Raw genomic sequence first — 14,667 nt, 5'->3', positions numbered from 1 at the left:
GCAACCTAAGTGTCCATCGACAGATGAATGGATAAAGAAGATGTGGCACATATATACAATGGAATATTACTCAGCCATAAAAAGAAACGAAATTGAGTTATTTGTAGTGAGGTGGATGGACGTAGAGTCTGTCACACAGAGTGAAGTAAGTCAGAAAGAGAAAAATAAATACTGTATGCTAACACAGATATATGGAATCTTAAAAAATGGTTCTGATGAACCTAGGAACAGGACAGGAATAAAGACACAGAAGGAGAGAATGGACTTGAGGGCATGGGGAGGGGAAAGGGGTAAGCTGGGATGAAGTGAGAGAGTAGCATTGACATATATACACTACCAAATGTAAAACAGCTAGTGGGAAGTAGGTGCGTTGAACAGGGAGATCAGCTCAGTGCTTTGTGACCACCAGAGGGGTGGGATAGGGAGGGTGGGAGGGAAACGCAAGAGGGAGGAGATATGGGGATATAAGTGTAGGTGTAGCTGATTCACTTTGTTATACAGCAGAAACTAACACAACATTGTAAAGCAATTACACTCCAATAAAGATTTTTTAAAAAGAAAAATAGGAGGCTTTGGGTTTCTGATCTTGCCATAGGCATGGGGCACAGCACTAAAAGGTTCTTAATTGAAAGTACTGGAGTGGAAATTTTATTAATTGTTAAGTAGAAGCTAGAACAAGAGAGAACAAATATTTTCTTCCAAACCACCAGATAAAAAATATAGGGAGTAGAAGATGTGATCTAGCATTTTTTCAGAGAGCAGGATGATAACCGAATATTCCTAAGATGGAAAAAGAAGGTGGGGGACTATTTTACTAACCTGGTTTGCTATTCTCTACTGGATGTTTGTTTTTCGGGAATTGTTATTTTTATTCCTAGTTTATGCCATTATTCAGCTGCAGGTATAGCTTCTGCCTTTTATGATAAGGCCCAATCTTGAGCATCATGGCTGAGTAAATATGAAAAGCATTTTCTAAGAAAGCCAAACAAATTCAATAAACTTTGTTTAAACACTTTCCAAGAGATTGTAAATAGGGAAGAGAATGTGAAGGCTGTTTTTCCAAATAACTTTGTGTTTCTGATCATAGGATAATTTTATACAAAACTGGGCTAGGTTGCCCTAAGTAGGGCATCATTATAACAGCAATAGTAAGAAGTCGGTGTATTTTGCTGAGCACAGACACTGCATTAACATTTCAGAGACATTAGCTCATTTAATCTGCACATCAGCCTTGTCAGAGAAGTGGAATTATCCCCATCTTATGGATGAGGAAGGCGTAGCATAGAGAGGTTAAATAATGCCCAGTCACAGAGTTAGAAGGTAGCAGCAGATGGGATTGAAACACAGGTCCTCCTGCTTTAAAGCCTGAACTCCTGGCTTCTACTCGGTACCATCATATGGGGAGTCACACCTGGCTCTCACCATCACCAGAGCATTGCCTCCCTGGGCAGGTAGAAAGCATACACTCGGTCCAGGACAGCACATCACAGGATGAGTTTCTTATCAACTCTGGTTCATGTATTTTGTTCACAGATAGAAAGAGCACATAAAAATAACAGCTAAGAAGGAAAACAGGCTACTGTTTGAGCAGCCACTGTGTATTAGTGGTTCTGAGATCAGGCCATAGGTCCAAGTCCTGGTCTACCACTTAGTAGATCTGCAGTCTTGAGTCAGTGACGTGACCTCTCTGTACCTGGCCTCACATCCAGGTAACCAGAATAATGCTAGTATATATCCTTTAGGATTACTGTGAGAATGAGTAAGATTGGAGCAGTGCTGTACCCAGGAACAGTCCATAATTGGTTGCCATGATTAAGCAGGAGCTAGGAACTGGAAATCTGGCAGTGACCAGAATGTCCAGGGCTCTGCCCTCAAATTGTAGAGTCTGGAAAAGGTTACAGGCAAGACCTCAAATCATTAGGATATTGTGTGATAAGCACAGTCATAGAGAAAGTACTGAAAGGCACTGGAGTCCCTCAGAGGGACACCTATCCTAGACATGGGAGTCAAGAGTATATAGAAGACCATAGACTCAAAATTTATAAGATGTTGTTTACCAAGAACTGCCCTACAGGAAGGAAAAGGAAGGTAGTTTAACAACATGGCCCAGGGAGCAGAGATAAGATGGCAGAGTAGAAGAATGTGAGCTCACCTCTTCTTATGAAAACATAAAAATCACAACTAACTAACTGTTGAACAACCATCAACAAAAAAAACACTGGAACCTACCAAAAAAGATATCCTACCTCCAAAGACAAAGAAGAAGCCACAATGGGATGGTAGGAGGGGAGCAATAATGAGAAAATCAAATCCCATACCCACCATATGGATGACCCACAAACTAGAAAATAATTACATTGCAGAGGTTCTCCCATGGGAGTGAAAGTTCTGAGCGCCAGCCTGGGGGTCAGGAAATGGGAGGAGGAGACCCCAGAGCATCTGGTTTTGAAGGGGTTTGATTTCAGGAATTCCAAAGGAATGGGGGAAACAGAAACTTCACTCTTGGAGGGCACACACAAGGTCTCATGCACACCAGGAGTCAGGGGAAAAAGGAGTGACTTCATAAGAGCCTGACCAGACCTACCTGCTGGTATTGGGGGATTTCCTGTGTAGGCAGGGGTGGCTGTCGCTCACTGCAGTGACAGACACTGGCAGTGGTAGTTCTGAGGAGTACTCATTAGCGTGAGCCCTCCTGGAGGCCACCATTTCCTCACCAAGTCCTAGCCCCACCCAATAGCCTTGTAAGCTCCAGTGCTGGGATTCAGGCCAAACAACCAATAGAGCAGGAACACAGCCCCAGCCATCAGCAAACAGGCTGCTGAAAGTCTTCCTGAGCACACAGCTGCATGCTAAACACACCCCCTGACACAGCCCTGCCCACCACACGTACAAAACCCAGCTCCATCCATCAGTGGGCAGGAACCAGTCCCTACCACCAGGAAGCCTGCACAAGCCTCTTAGGCCAGCCTCATCTACCAGGAGGCAGACAGCAGAAGAAAACTTACAACCCTGCACCCTGCAGGATGGAAACTGCAATCACAAAAACATTACACAGAATGAGATGCCAGAGGAATATGTCCCAGAAAAAGGAACAAGAAGAAACCCAAGAAGAATAACTAAATGAAGTGGAGATAGGCAATCTACCCCAAATATAATTCAGAGTAATGATAGTAAAGATGATCCAAGATCTTAGAAAAAGAATGGAGTCACACACCAAGAAGATACAAGAAATGTTCAACAAAGACCTAGACAAACTAAAGAACAAACAGAAGGAGGTGAGCAATACGATAACAGAACTGAAAAATATACTAGACGGAATCAATAGCAGAATAAATGAGGCATAAGAAGAGATAAGTGAACTGGAAGACAGCATGATGGAAATCACTGCCATGGAATAAAATGAAAAGAAATGAGGACAGTCTAAGAGGCCTCTGGGATGAAATTAAACACAGCAACATTCACATTATAAGGGTTCCAGATGGAGAAGAGAGAGAAAGGACCTGAGAAAATATTTGAAGAGATAATAGCTGAAAACTTCCCTAACATGGGAAAGGAATCAAACACCCAAGTCCAGGAAGTGCAGAGAGTCCCAGGCAGGATAAAGCCAAGGAGGAACATGCCAAGACACATAGTAATCAAACTGACAAAAGTTAAAGACAAAGAAAAAATACTGAAAGCAACAAGGGAAAAGCAACAAATAACATACAAGGGATATGCCGTAAGGTTATCATCTGGTTTTTCAGCAGAAACTCTACAGGCCAGAAGGGAGTACAATGATATATTTAAACTGATGAAAGGGAAGAACCTACAACCAAGAATACTCTACCCAGCAAAGCTCTCATTAAGATTAAATGGAGAAATCAGAAGATTTACAGACAAGCAGAAGCTAAAAGAATTCAGCATCACCAGACCAGCTTTGCAACAAATGCTAAAGGAACTTCTCTAGGCAGAAAAAAATAAAAGGCCACAACTAGAAAAAAGAAAATTATGAATGGAAAAGCTCACTGGTAAAGGTAGGAAATCATCCGCACACAAATATGATATCAAAACCAGCAATCATGAGGAGTGTACAAATGCAGGACACTGGAAATGCATTTGAAATTAAAAGAATCTTGTTTATATATAAGCTGTATTTGAAATTAAAAACACTCTTGTTTATAGACTGCCATCATGGTAAATCTACAGTAGATACACAAAAAAGAAAAAGAGATCCAAACAGAGCATTAAAGTTAGTCATCAAATCACAAGAGAAGCGTACAAAAGAGGAAGAGGAGAAAAAAAACCTACAAAAACAAATCGAAAGCAACTAAAAAAATGGTAGTAGGAATATACATATCAATAATTACCTTAAACATAAACAGATTAACTGCTTCAACCAAAAGACACTTCAACCAAAAGGAACTTCTCTAGGCAAGAAACACAAGAGAAGGAAAAGACCTACAAGAACAAACTCGAAACAACTAAGTAAATGGTAATAGGAACATACATATCGATAATTACCTTAAATGTAAATGGATTAAATGCTCCCACCAAAAGACACAGACTGGCTGAATGGATACAAAAACAAGACCCATATATATGCTGTCTACAAGAGACCCACTTCAGGCTTAGGGACACATACACACTGAAAGTGAGGGGATGGAAAAAGATATTCCATGCAAATGGAAATCAGAAGAAAGCTGGAGTAGCAATTCTCATATCAGACAAAATAGACTTTATAAAGACTATTATAAGAGACAAAGAAAGACACTACATAATGATCAAGGGAATGATCCATGAAGAAGATATAACAATTGAAAATATTTATGCACCCAACGTAGGAGCACGTCAATACATAAGGCAAATACTAACAGCCATAAAAGGGGAAATCAACAGTAACACAATCATAGTAGGGGACTTTAACACCCCACTTTCACCAATGGACAGATCATCCAAAATGGAAATAACTAAGGAAACAGAAGTTTTAAATGATACATTAAACAAGATGGACTTAATTTATATTTATAGGACATTCCATCCAAAAACAACAGAATACACATTTTTCTCAAGTGCTCATGGAACATTCTCCAGGATAGATCATATCTTGGGTCACAAATCTAGCCTTGGTAAATTTAAGAAAATTGAAACTGTATCAAGTATCTTTTCCGACCACAACACTATGAGACTAGATATCAATTACAGGAAAAGATCTGTAAAAAATACAAACACATGGAGGCTAAACAATACACTACTTAATAATGAAGTGATCATTGAAGAAATGAAAGAGGAAATCAAAAAATACCTAGAAACAAATGACAGTGGAGACATGACAACCCAAAACCTATGGGATGCAGCAAAAGCAGTTCTAAGAGGGAAGTTTATAGCAATACAATCATACCTTAAGAATCAGGAAACATCTCGAATAAACAACCTAACTTTGCACCTAAAGCAATTAGAAAAAGAAGAACAGAAAAACACGAAATTTAGCAGAAGGAAAGAAATCATAAAGATCAGATCAGAAATAAATGAAAAAGAAATGAAGGAAACAATAGCAAAGATCAGTAAAACTAAAATCTGGTTCTTTGAGAAGATAAAAAAAATTGATAAACCATTATCCAGACTCATCAAGAAAAATAGGGAGAAGACTCAATAGAATTAGAAATGATAAAGGAGAAGTAACAACTGACACTGCAGAAATACAAAGGATCATGAGAGAGAACTACAAGCAACTCTATGCCAATAAAATGGACAACCTGGAAGAAATGGACAAATTCGTAGAAATGCACAACCTGCCGAAACTGAACCAGGAAGAAATAGAAAATATGAACACACCAATCACAAGCACTGAAGTTGAAACTGATTAAAAATCTTCCAACAAACAAAAGCCCAGGACCAGATGGCTTCACAGGCGAATTCTATCAAACATTTACAGAAGAGCTAACACCTATCCTTCTCAAGCTCTTCCAAAAGATAGCAGAGGGAGGAACACTCCCAAACTCATTCTATGAGGCTACCATCACCGTGACACCAAAACCAGACAAAGATGTCACAAAGAAAGAAAACTACAGGCCAATATCACTGATGAACATAGATGCAAAAATCCTCAACAAAATACTAGCAAACAGAATCCAACAGCACATTAAAAGGATCATACACCATGATCAAGTGAGGAGTGAGGTTTATTCCAGGAATGCAAGGATTCTTCAATATATGCAAATCAATCAACATGATACACCATATCAACAAACTGAAGGAGAAAAACCACATGATCATCTCAATAGATGCAGAGAAAGCTTTTGACAAAATTCAACACCCATTTATGATAAAAACCCTGTAGAAAGTAGGCATAGAGGGAACTTTCCTCAATATAATAAAGGCAATATATGACAAACCCACAGCCAACATCGTTCTCAATGAAACCATTTCCACTAAGATCAGGAACAAGACAAGGATGCTCATTCTTACCTCTCTTATTCAACATAGTTTTGGCATTTCTAGCCACAGCAATCAGAGAGGAAAAAGAAATAAAAGGAATCCAAATAGGAAAAGAAGTAAAGCTGTGACTGTTTGCTGAGGACATGATACTATACATAGAGAATCCTAAAGATGCCACTGGAAAACTACTAGATCTAATCAATGAATTTGGTAAAGTAGCAGGATACAAAATTAATGCACAAAAATCTCTGGCATTCTTATACACTAATGATGAAAAATATGAGAGAGGTTAGGAAAACACTCCCATTTACCAATGCAACAAAAAGAATAAAATATCTAGGAATAAACCTACCTAAGGAGACAAAAGACCTGTATGCAGAAAATTATAAGACACTGATGAAAGAAATTAAAGATGATACAAATAGATGGAGGGATATACCATGTTCTTGGATTGGAAGAATCAACATTGTGAAAATGACTCTAGTACCCAAAGCAATCTACAGATTCAATGCAATCCCTATCAAATTACCACTGGCATTTTTTACAGAACTAGAACAAAACATTTCACAATTTGTATGGAAACACAAAAGACCCCGAATAGCCAAAGCAACCTTGAGAATGAAAAATGGAGCTGGTGGAATCAGGCTCCCTGACTTCAGACTATACTACAAAGCTACAGTAGTCAAGAGAGTATGGTACTGGCACAAAAACAGAAATGTAGCTCAATGGAACAGGATAGAAAGCCCAGAGATAAACCCAAACACATATGGTCACCTTATCTTTGATAAAGGTGTCAAGAATATACAGTGGAGAAAAGACAGCCTCTTCAATAAGTGGTGCTGGGAACACTGGACAGGTACATGTAAAAGTATGAAATTAGAACACTCCCTAACACCACACACAAAAATAAACTCAAAATGGGTTAAAGACCTAAATATAAGGCCAGACACTATCAAACTCTTAGAGGAAAACATAGGCAGAACATTCTATGACATAAATCACAGCAAGATCCTTTTTGACCCACCTCCTAGAGAAATGGAAATAAAAACAAAAATGAACAAATGGGACCTAATGAAACTCAAAAGCTTTTGCACAGCAAAGGCTACCATAAACAAGACCAAAAGACAACGCTCAGAATGGGAGAAAATAATTGCAAATGAAGCAACTGACAAAGGATGAATATCCAAAATTTATAAGCAACTCATGCAGCTCAATAACAAAAAAACAAACAACCCAATCCAAAAGTGGGGAGAAGACCTAAATAGACATTTCTCCAAAGATATACAGATTGCCAACAAACACATGAAAGAATGCTCAGCATCATTAATCATTAGAGAAATGCAAATCAAAACTACAAAGAAATATCATCTCACACCGGTCAGAATGGCCATCATCAAAAACTCTAGAAACAATAAATGCTGGAGAGGGTGTGGAGAAAAGGGAACACTCTTGCACTGCTAGTGGGAATGTAAATTGATACAGCCGCTATGGAGAACAGTATGGAGTTTCCTTAAACAACTACAATTAGAACTACCATATGACCCAGCAATCCCACTACTGGGCATATGCCCATACCCTGAGAAAACCATAATTCAAAAAGAGTCATGTACCAAAATGTTCATTGCAGCTCTATTTACAATAGCCAGGACATGGAAGCAACCTAAGTGTCATCAACAGATGAATGGGTAAAGAAGATGTGGCACATATATACAATGGAATATTACTCAGCCATAAAAAGAAATGAAACCGAGTTATTTGTAGTGAGGTGGATGGACCTGGAGTCTGTCATACAGAGTAAAGTAAGTCAGAAGGAGAACAACAAATACCGTATGCTAACACATATATATGGAATCTAAGGAAAAAAATGTCATGAAGAGACTAGGGGTAGGATGGGAATAAAACACAGACCTACTTGAGCATGGACTTGAGGATATGGGGAGGGGGAAGGGTAAGCTGTGACAAAGTGAGAGAGTGGCATGGACATATATACACTACCAAACATAGGGTGGATAGCTAGTGGGAAGCAGCCACATGGCACAGGGAGATTAGCTAGGTGGTGTGTGACCACCTAGAGGGGTGGGATAGGGAGGGTGGGAAGGAGGGAGACACAAGAGGGAAGAGATATGGGAACATATGTATATGTTTAACTGATTCACTTTGTTATAAAGCAGAAACTAACACACCATTGTAAAGCAATTATACTCCAATAAAGATGTTTAAAAAAAAAAATACCTGGAGACAAATGACAACGAAAACACGATGATCCAACACCTATGGGATGCAGCAAAAGTAGTTCTAAGAGGGAAGTCTATAGCAATACACTCTTGCCTCAGGAAACAAGAAAAGTCTCAAATAACCAAACCTCACACCTAAAGCAAGTAGAGAAAGAAAAACAAACAAAACCCAAAGTTAGTAGAATGAAAGAAAGATCAGAGCAGAAATAAATGAAATAGAGATGATGTAAACAATAGAAAAGAGCAATGAAACTAAAAGCTGGTTCTTGGAGAAGATAAACAAAACTGATAAACTTTTTTAGCCAAACTCTTCAAGAAAAAGAGGGAGAGGGCCCAAATCAATAAAATTAGAAATGAAAATGGAGAAGTTACAGCCAACACCACAGAAACACAAGGATCATAAGAGACTACTACAAGCAGCTATACACCAACCAAATGGACAACCTAGAAGAAATGGACAAATTCTTAGAAAGGTATACTCTCCCAAGACTGAACCAGGAAGAAATAGAAAATATGAACACAAAAATTACCAGTGCTGAAATTGAATCAGTCATTTAGAAACTTACAACAAGCAAAATTCCAGGACCAGATGGCTTCACAGGTGAATTCTACCAAACAATTTAGGGAAGAGTTAACACCTATCCTTCTGAAACTATTCCAAAAAATTGCAGAGGAAGGAACACTCCCAAAGTCATTCTCTGAGGCCACCATCACCCTGATACAGAACCAGACAAAGATATCCCACACAAAGAAAGAAAATTACAGACCAATATCACTGATCAACTTAGATGCAAAAATCCTCAACAAAATACTAGCAGACCCACTCCAACGATATATTAAAAGGATCATACAACAATGATCAAGTGGGATTTATCCCAGGGGTGCAAGGATTTTTCAATATCTGCAAATCAATCAGTGTGGTACACCACATCAACAAATTGGAGAATAAAAACCACATGATGATATCAATATATGTGGAAAAAACTTTTTACAAAATTCAACATCCATTTCAGATAAAAACTCTTTAGAGAGTGGGCACAGAAGGAATATACCTCAACAAAATAAAGGTGATATGTGACAAACCTACAGCTAACAATGGTGAAAGCTGAAAGCATTTCCTCTAAGATCATGAACAAGACAGGGATGTCCACAATGTCCACTCTTGCCACTTTTATTCAACATAGTTTTGGCACTCATAGCCATGGCAATCAGAGAAGAAAAAAAAATAGAAGGAATCCAAATTGGAAAAGAAGAGGTAAAACTGTCACCGTTTGCAAGTGACATGATGCTGTACATGGAAAATCCTAAAGATGCTACCAGAAAACTACTAGAAGTCATCAATGAATTTGGTAAAGTAGCTGGATACAAAATTAGAACACAGAAATCTGTTGCATTTCTATACACTACCGATGAAAGATCAGAAAGAGAAATTACAGAAACAATCCCATGTACCATCACAACAAAAAATAAAATACCTAGGAATAAACTTACCTAGGAAGCAAAAGACCTTTACTCAGAAAACTGTAAGACTCTGATGAAAGAAAACAAAGATGACCCAAACAGATGGAAAAACATACCATATTCTTGGATTGGAAGAATCAATATTGTGAAAATGACTATACTACCCAAGGCAATCTACAGATTCAGTGCAATCCCTAGCAAATTACCCATGGCATTTTTCACAGAACTAGAACAAAACATTTTTAATTGTATGGAGGAGACACAAAAGACTCCGAAAACCAAAGCAATCTTGAGAAAGAAAAACGGAGCTCAAGGATTCAGGCTCCCTGACTTCAGACTATACTACAAAGCTACAGTCCTCAAAACTGTGTGGTACTGGCACAAAAACAAATATAGATCAATAGAAGAGGATAGAAAGCCCAGAAATAATCCCACGCACCTATGGTCAATCTATGACAAAGAAGACAAAACTATACAATGGAGGTGTTGGGAAAACTGGAGAGCTGCATGTAAAATAATGAAATTAGAACATTCTTTAACACCATACACAAAAATAAACTCAAAATGGATTAAAGACCTAAATGTAAGACCTGATAGTATAAAACTCTTAGAGGAAAACATAGGTAGAACAATCTTTGACATAAATCTCAGCAATATCTTTTTTGACCCATCTCCTAGAGTAATGAAAATAAAAACAAAAATAAACAAACAGGACCTAATTAAACTCAAAAGCTTTTGCACAGCAAAGGAAACCATAAACAAAATGAAAAGACAACCCACAGAATGGGAAAAAAATATTTGCAAACAATGCGACCCACAAGGGATTAATCTCTGAAAGTTACAAACAGCTCATGTCCTTCGATAGATGAATGGATAAAGATGTGGTACATATATACAATGGAATAGTACTCAGCCATTAAAAAGAATGAAATAATACCATATTCAGCAACATGGATGGACCTGGAGATTATCACACTGAGTGAAGTAAGTCAGACAGAGAAAGACAAATATCATATGGTATCGCTTATGTGAAGAATCTAAAAAATAATAATAAAAATGAGCATATTTCCAAAACAGAAACAGACTCACAGACTTAGAAAACAAACTTATGGTTACCAAAGGGGAAAGGTGAGAGAGAGGGAAAAATTGGGAGTTTGGGATTGACATATACACACTATTATATTTAAAATAGGTAACCAACATGGACCTACTGTATAGCATAGGGAACTCTGCTCAATATTCTGTAATAACCTAAATGGGAAAAGAATGTGAAAAAGAATATATACATATATATGTATAACTGAATCACTCTGCCATACACCTGAAACTAACACAACACTGTTAATCAACTATACTCCAATAGAAAATAAAAATTCAAAAATAAATTTCAGAAGATTGAAATCATATGAACTATATTCTCAGACCATGATATAATCAATCTAGAAATCATGAATAAGATAAAAAGAGCATGTGTATATTTTAATAAAATATATTTATAAAGAAAAAGCAATGAATAAAAATAATCATAAGGAAAACAAAGAAAAACGTAGCCTAAACTCCAGCTTACTACCACAACAGTGTTTTTTTTCTTACAAAGTTTATGCAGAGATGAGACCTCCCCTGAGAATTACCTGTGGTCAGGAAGAGAAGGGAGGAGACTAGGAGGTGTTCAGGGTGGGAATGGGGCGAGGAGAGCGCTTCAGTGACTTAAAGGCTATTCAAAAAGCCGTCACCGTGTTTTTCCTGTAAAGTATTGAGATTTATCATTTTGTTGGGATTTTAGCTTTTTCTAACTACCAGTATTGGATACTTTTTTGGGGAAGGACCGCTGTTGTCATTAAAGGACAACTTCCAGGCAAAGTGCCATCCAAGTGAGCCCTGAGTGATGAGTGGGACTTTGCCAGGACTAGGGGTAGACTAGGGGTTGGATGAGCCAGGATGGAGAATTCTAGGCAGAGGTGACTCATAGCACATGCCAGAGGGCAGTGCGCCTGAGTGCATCCATAGAGCACAGGTGGCCCACGGAGACAGGGGTCAGGCTCCTGCGGATCACGTCTAACTGTGCTGCTTGTCAGCTGTTAATCAGTCTTGTGAGCACTTGGTACATAGCACAGCCAGTCTCTAGGGGCAGGACAGAAATAAAGACGCAGATGTAGAGAATAGACTTGAGGACATGGGGAGGGGGAAGGGTAAGCTGGGATTAAATGATGTTCCAAAGCTCACAGTGAGCTCTTCTGCTCCAGACCTTAGGAATGCAGGATAGATGACAGATTGTGTGAAGCTGAAAGTCACCAGGAGTCATTGGCACCACTGTAGTATTTACTGCAGCCCCCCCCCGCCAGGGGTCTTCTGGTCAAAATGAGCATGCGTCTTCACCAGATGGACTGGCTGGACATCTCCTGTCCCTTACGAGACCACGGAGGAGTTGTGTTGTTGACTTGAGGAGGAAAAGTAAAAATCTAAGGAGATTTGTGATGTTTGTTAAAATAACCACTACATTAATTGAACATATAAAGTAAATGTATCCGCGCTTAGGGCTTTGTGTGTTTCACATACATGATTTACATCCAGTGTTCAGATGAGGAAAGGGAAGCTCAGGGAGGGTGAGTTACCCCCCCAGTCCTGTTTTGCAGGGAGGCTATGGGATAAACTGCCCCCCTGTGTTGACTACGGAGATGATCTTTAAGAGGACAAAAACGTTAGTGTGGTTTGTCAAATTTTGCTTTTAAAAGGCATGTCTGTCAAACTTGTAGGTGGAAAGCGAGACCAACGTCCTGCAGGACGGCTCCCTCATCGACCTGTGCGGGGCCACCCTGCTCTGGAGGACAGCAGATGGCCTCTTTCACACCCCAACCCAGAAGCACATTGAAGCCCTGCGGCAGGAGATCAACGCTGCCCGGCCACAGTGTCCCGTGGGGCTCAACACCTTGGCCTTCCCCAGCATCAACAGGAAAGAGGTGGTGGAGGAGAAGCAGCCCTGGGCATACCTCAGCTGTGGGCACGTGCACGGCTACCACAACTGGGGCCATCGGAGCGACACGGAGGCCAATGAGAGGGAGTGTCCCATGTGCAGGACTGTGGGTCCCTACGTGCCGCTCTGGCTCGGTTGCGAGGCGGGCTTTTATGTAGACGCGGGACCGCCCACCCATGCTTTCACCCCTTGTGGACATGTGTGCTCAGAGAAGTCTGCGAAATATTGGTCTCAGATCCCGCTGCCTCACGGGACTCACGCATTTCATGCCGCCTGCCCTTTCTGTGCCACGCAGCTGCTTGGGGAACAGAACTGCATCAAATTGATTTTCCAAGGTCCAGTTGACTGATGCCCTTTACAGCCATCGATGACGACTTTATTAACAAGTTACTGTGAAGATTTTGCCACTAACTCTAGATTTTACCTTTTTATAATACCGTTCATTAAGGGGAGGCGTGTCCTGAGGCTGGGAAAAAAGAAGGGCGTGGTGATGAAACATGCCAGGCATTGATGATAACAGTGGTGTGTTGCATGCTCAAAATAGCAGCCTCCTCATTGAAGTCTGCTTAATTAAACCATAATATCTTTGTAACAATTGGATTTTAAATGCCATGCTTTTAAAAACCTTGGGGTTTTTAAAACAAGTTTTCTTTGTTAAATTTGGACAGGACTTTAAATTCCATTTTAAAACTGTAGAAGAAATTTACTCAGAAGTTGTTGGCTCTTAACTGCAAACTTCGGTGCTGTGTGGTATAGGTGTTAGACATGCCGTATCTGGAAATACTTGATACAGGTTAGAATCTGACCAGATACCAAAGGGGCAGCTCTATAAGATGATGTTGGGGGACAGGAGACCTTAGGCACAGGTGATTGTTTTGAAATCTGGGGCTTTTCTCTGACTTTTCTTTTGAGGGGAGGGAATATTCATATGTTGTCATGTTTTGTTTTTTTAAAAAAACCTTCGGTGGAATTTAATTACTTTATACACACATTCATCAAATACCTTGGCATTTCAAACAAAGAGTTTCCCTTAACTTTTTAGTCTGCCTTTTGTTATTTTTGGTCGGAGATGGTCTATCCCTGATTCTCATCTTGCATGGCCAGAACTGTTTGGTTGATTAAAATGTAGCTGCTCTTAAAAATTCATTAACTGAGAGTGATTATTGCAGCAGAAAACATGGCCCAGGTAATATAATATCAAGTTTACTTGCTTACTGAATAATTTAAGAGTGATTAAAAATAAGATTTTACTTTTTAAAACTACTCGTTGGAATTTCCTAAGTTTTTCTTAAGAAAGACAAAATTCCTTGAACTTGAAAGGCAACATATTACAACAATACAGTCAGTTTTGTTCACCCTGTTTCTGCCACCTGTCACCTTCCCTTGCAGCTTATAGAGCCCTATAAGTTTTGAAAATGTTTGCAAATCAAACTAAATTTAAATGTGATCATTAGATATACACAACGCCAAGTGGTACATCTGCAGAGAGCATTTGAAATTACTGATTTCAAGAGAGCAAATGAGTGTTTACTGAGGAATAATTAAATCAGAATTTCATATGAGCTCCACCAGCCCTCTCTGTTAGTT

The 14,667-nt window shown here is 39.2% G+C and overlaps 1 protein-coding gene across 1 annotated transcript in view; it reads left to right on the top strand.

The window, feature by feature from the left end:
• The window catches only part of PELI2 (pellino E3 ubiquitin protein ligase family member 2), a 203,036-nt gene extending 188,810 nt beyond the window's left edge, over positions 1-14,226 (top strand). The window contains exon 6 of the mRNA XM_059056499.2: positions 12,863-14,226. Within this exon, the coding sequence (XP_058912482.1) occupies positions 12,863-13,429 (567 nt within the window). The 3' untranslated portion in view covers positions 13,430-14,226. The remainder of the gene's footprint in view (positions 1-12,862) is intronic.
• Positions 14,227-14,667: the final 441 nt, after the last annotated feature.

This window comes from Kogia breviceps, chromosome 3 (assembly GCF_026419965.1).
Source record: "Kogia breviceps isolate mKogBre1 chromosome 3, mKogBre1 haplotype 1, whole genome shotgun sequence".
Classification (NCBI taxonomy): domain Eukaryota; kingdom Metazoa; phylum Chordata; class Mammalia; order Artiodactyla; family Physeteridae; genus Kogia; species Kogia breviceps.
This window is presented reverse-complemented; position numbering and strand designations above follow the sequence as displayed.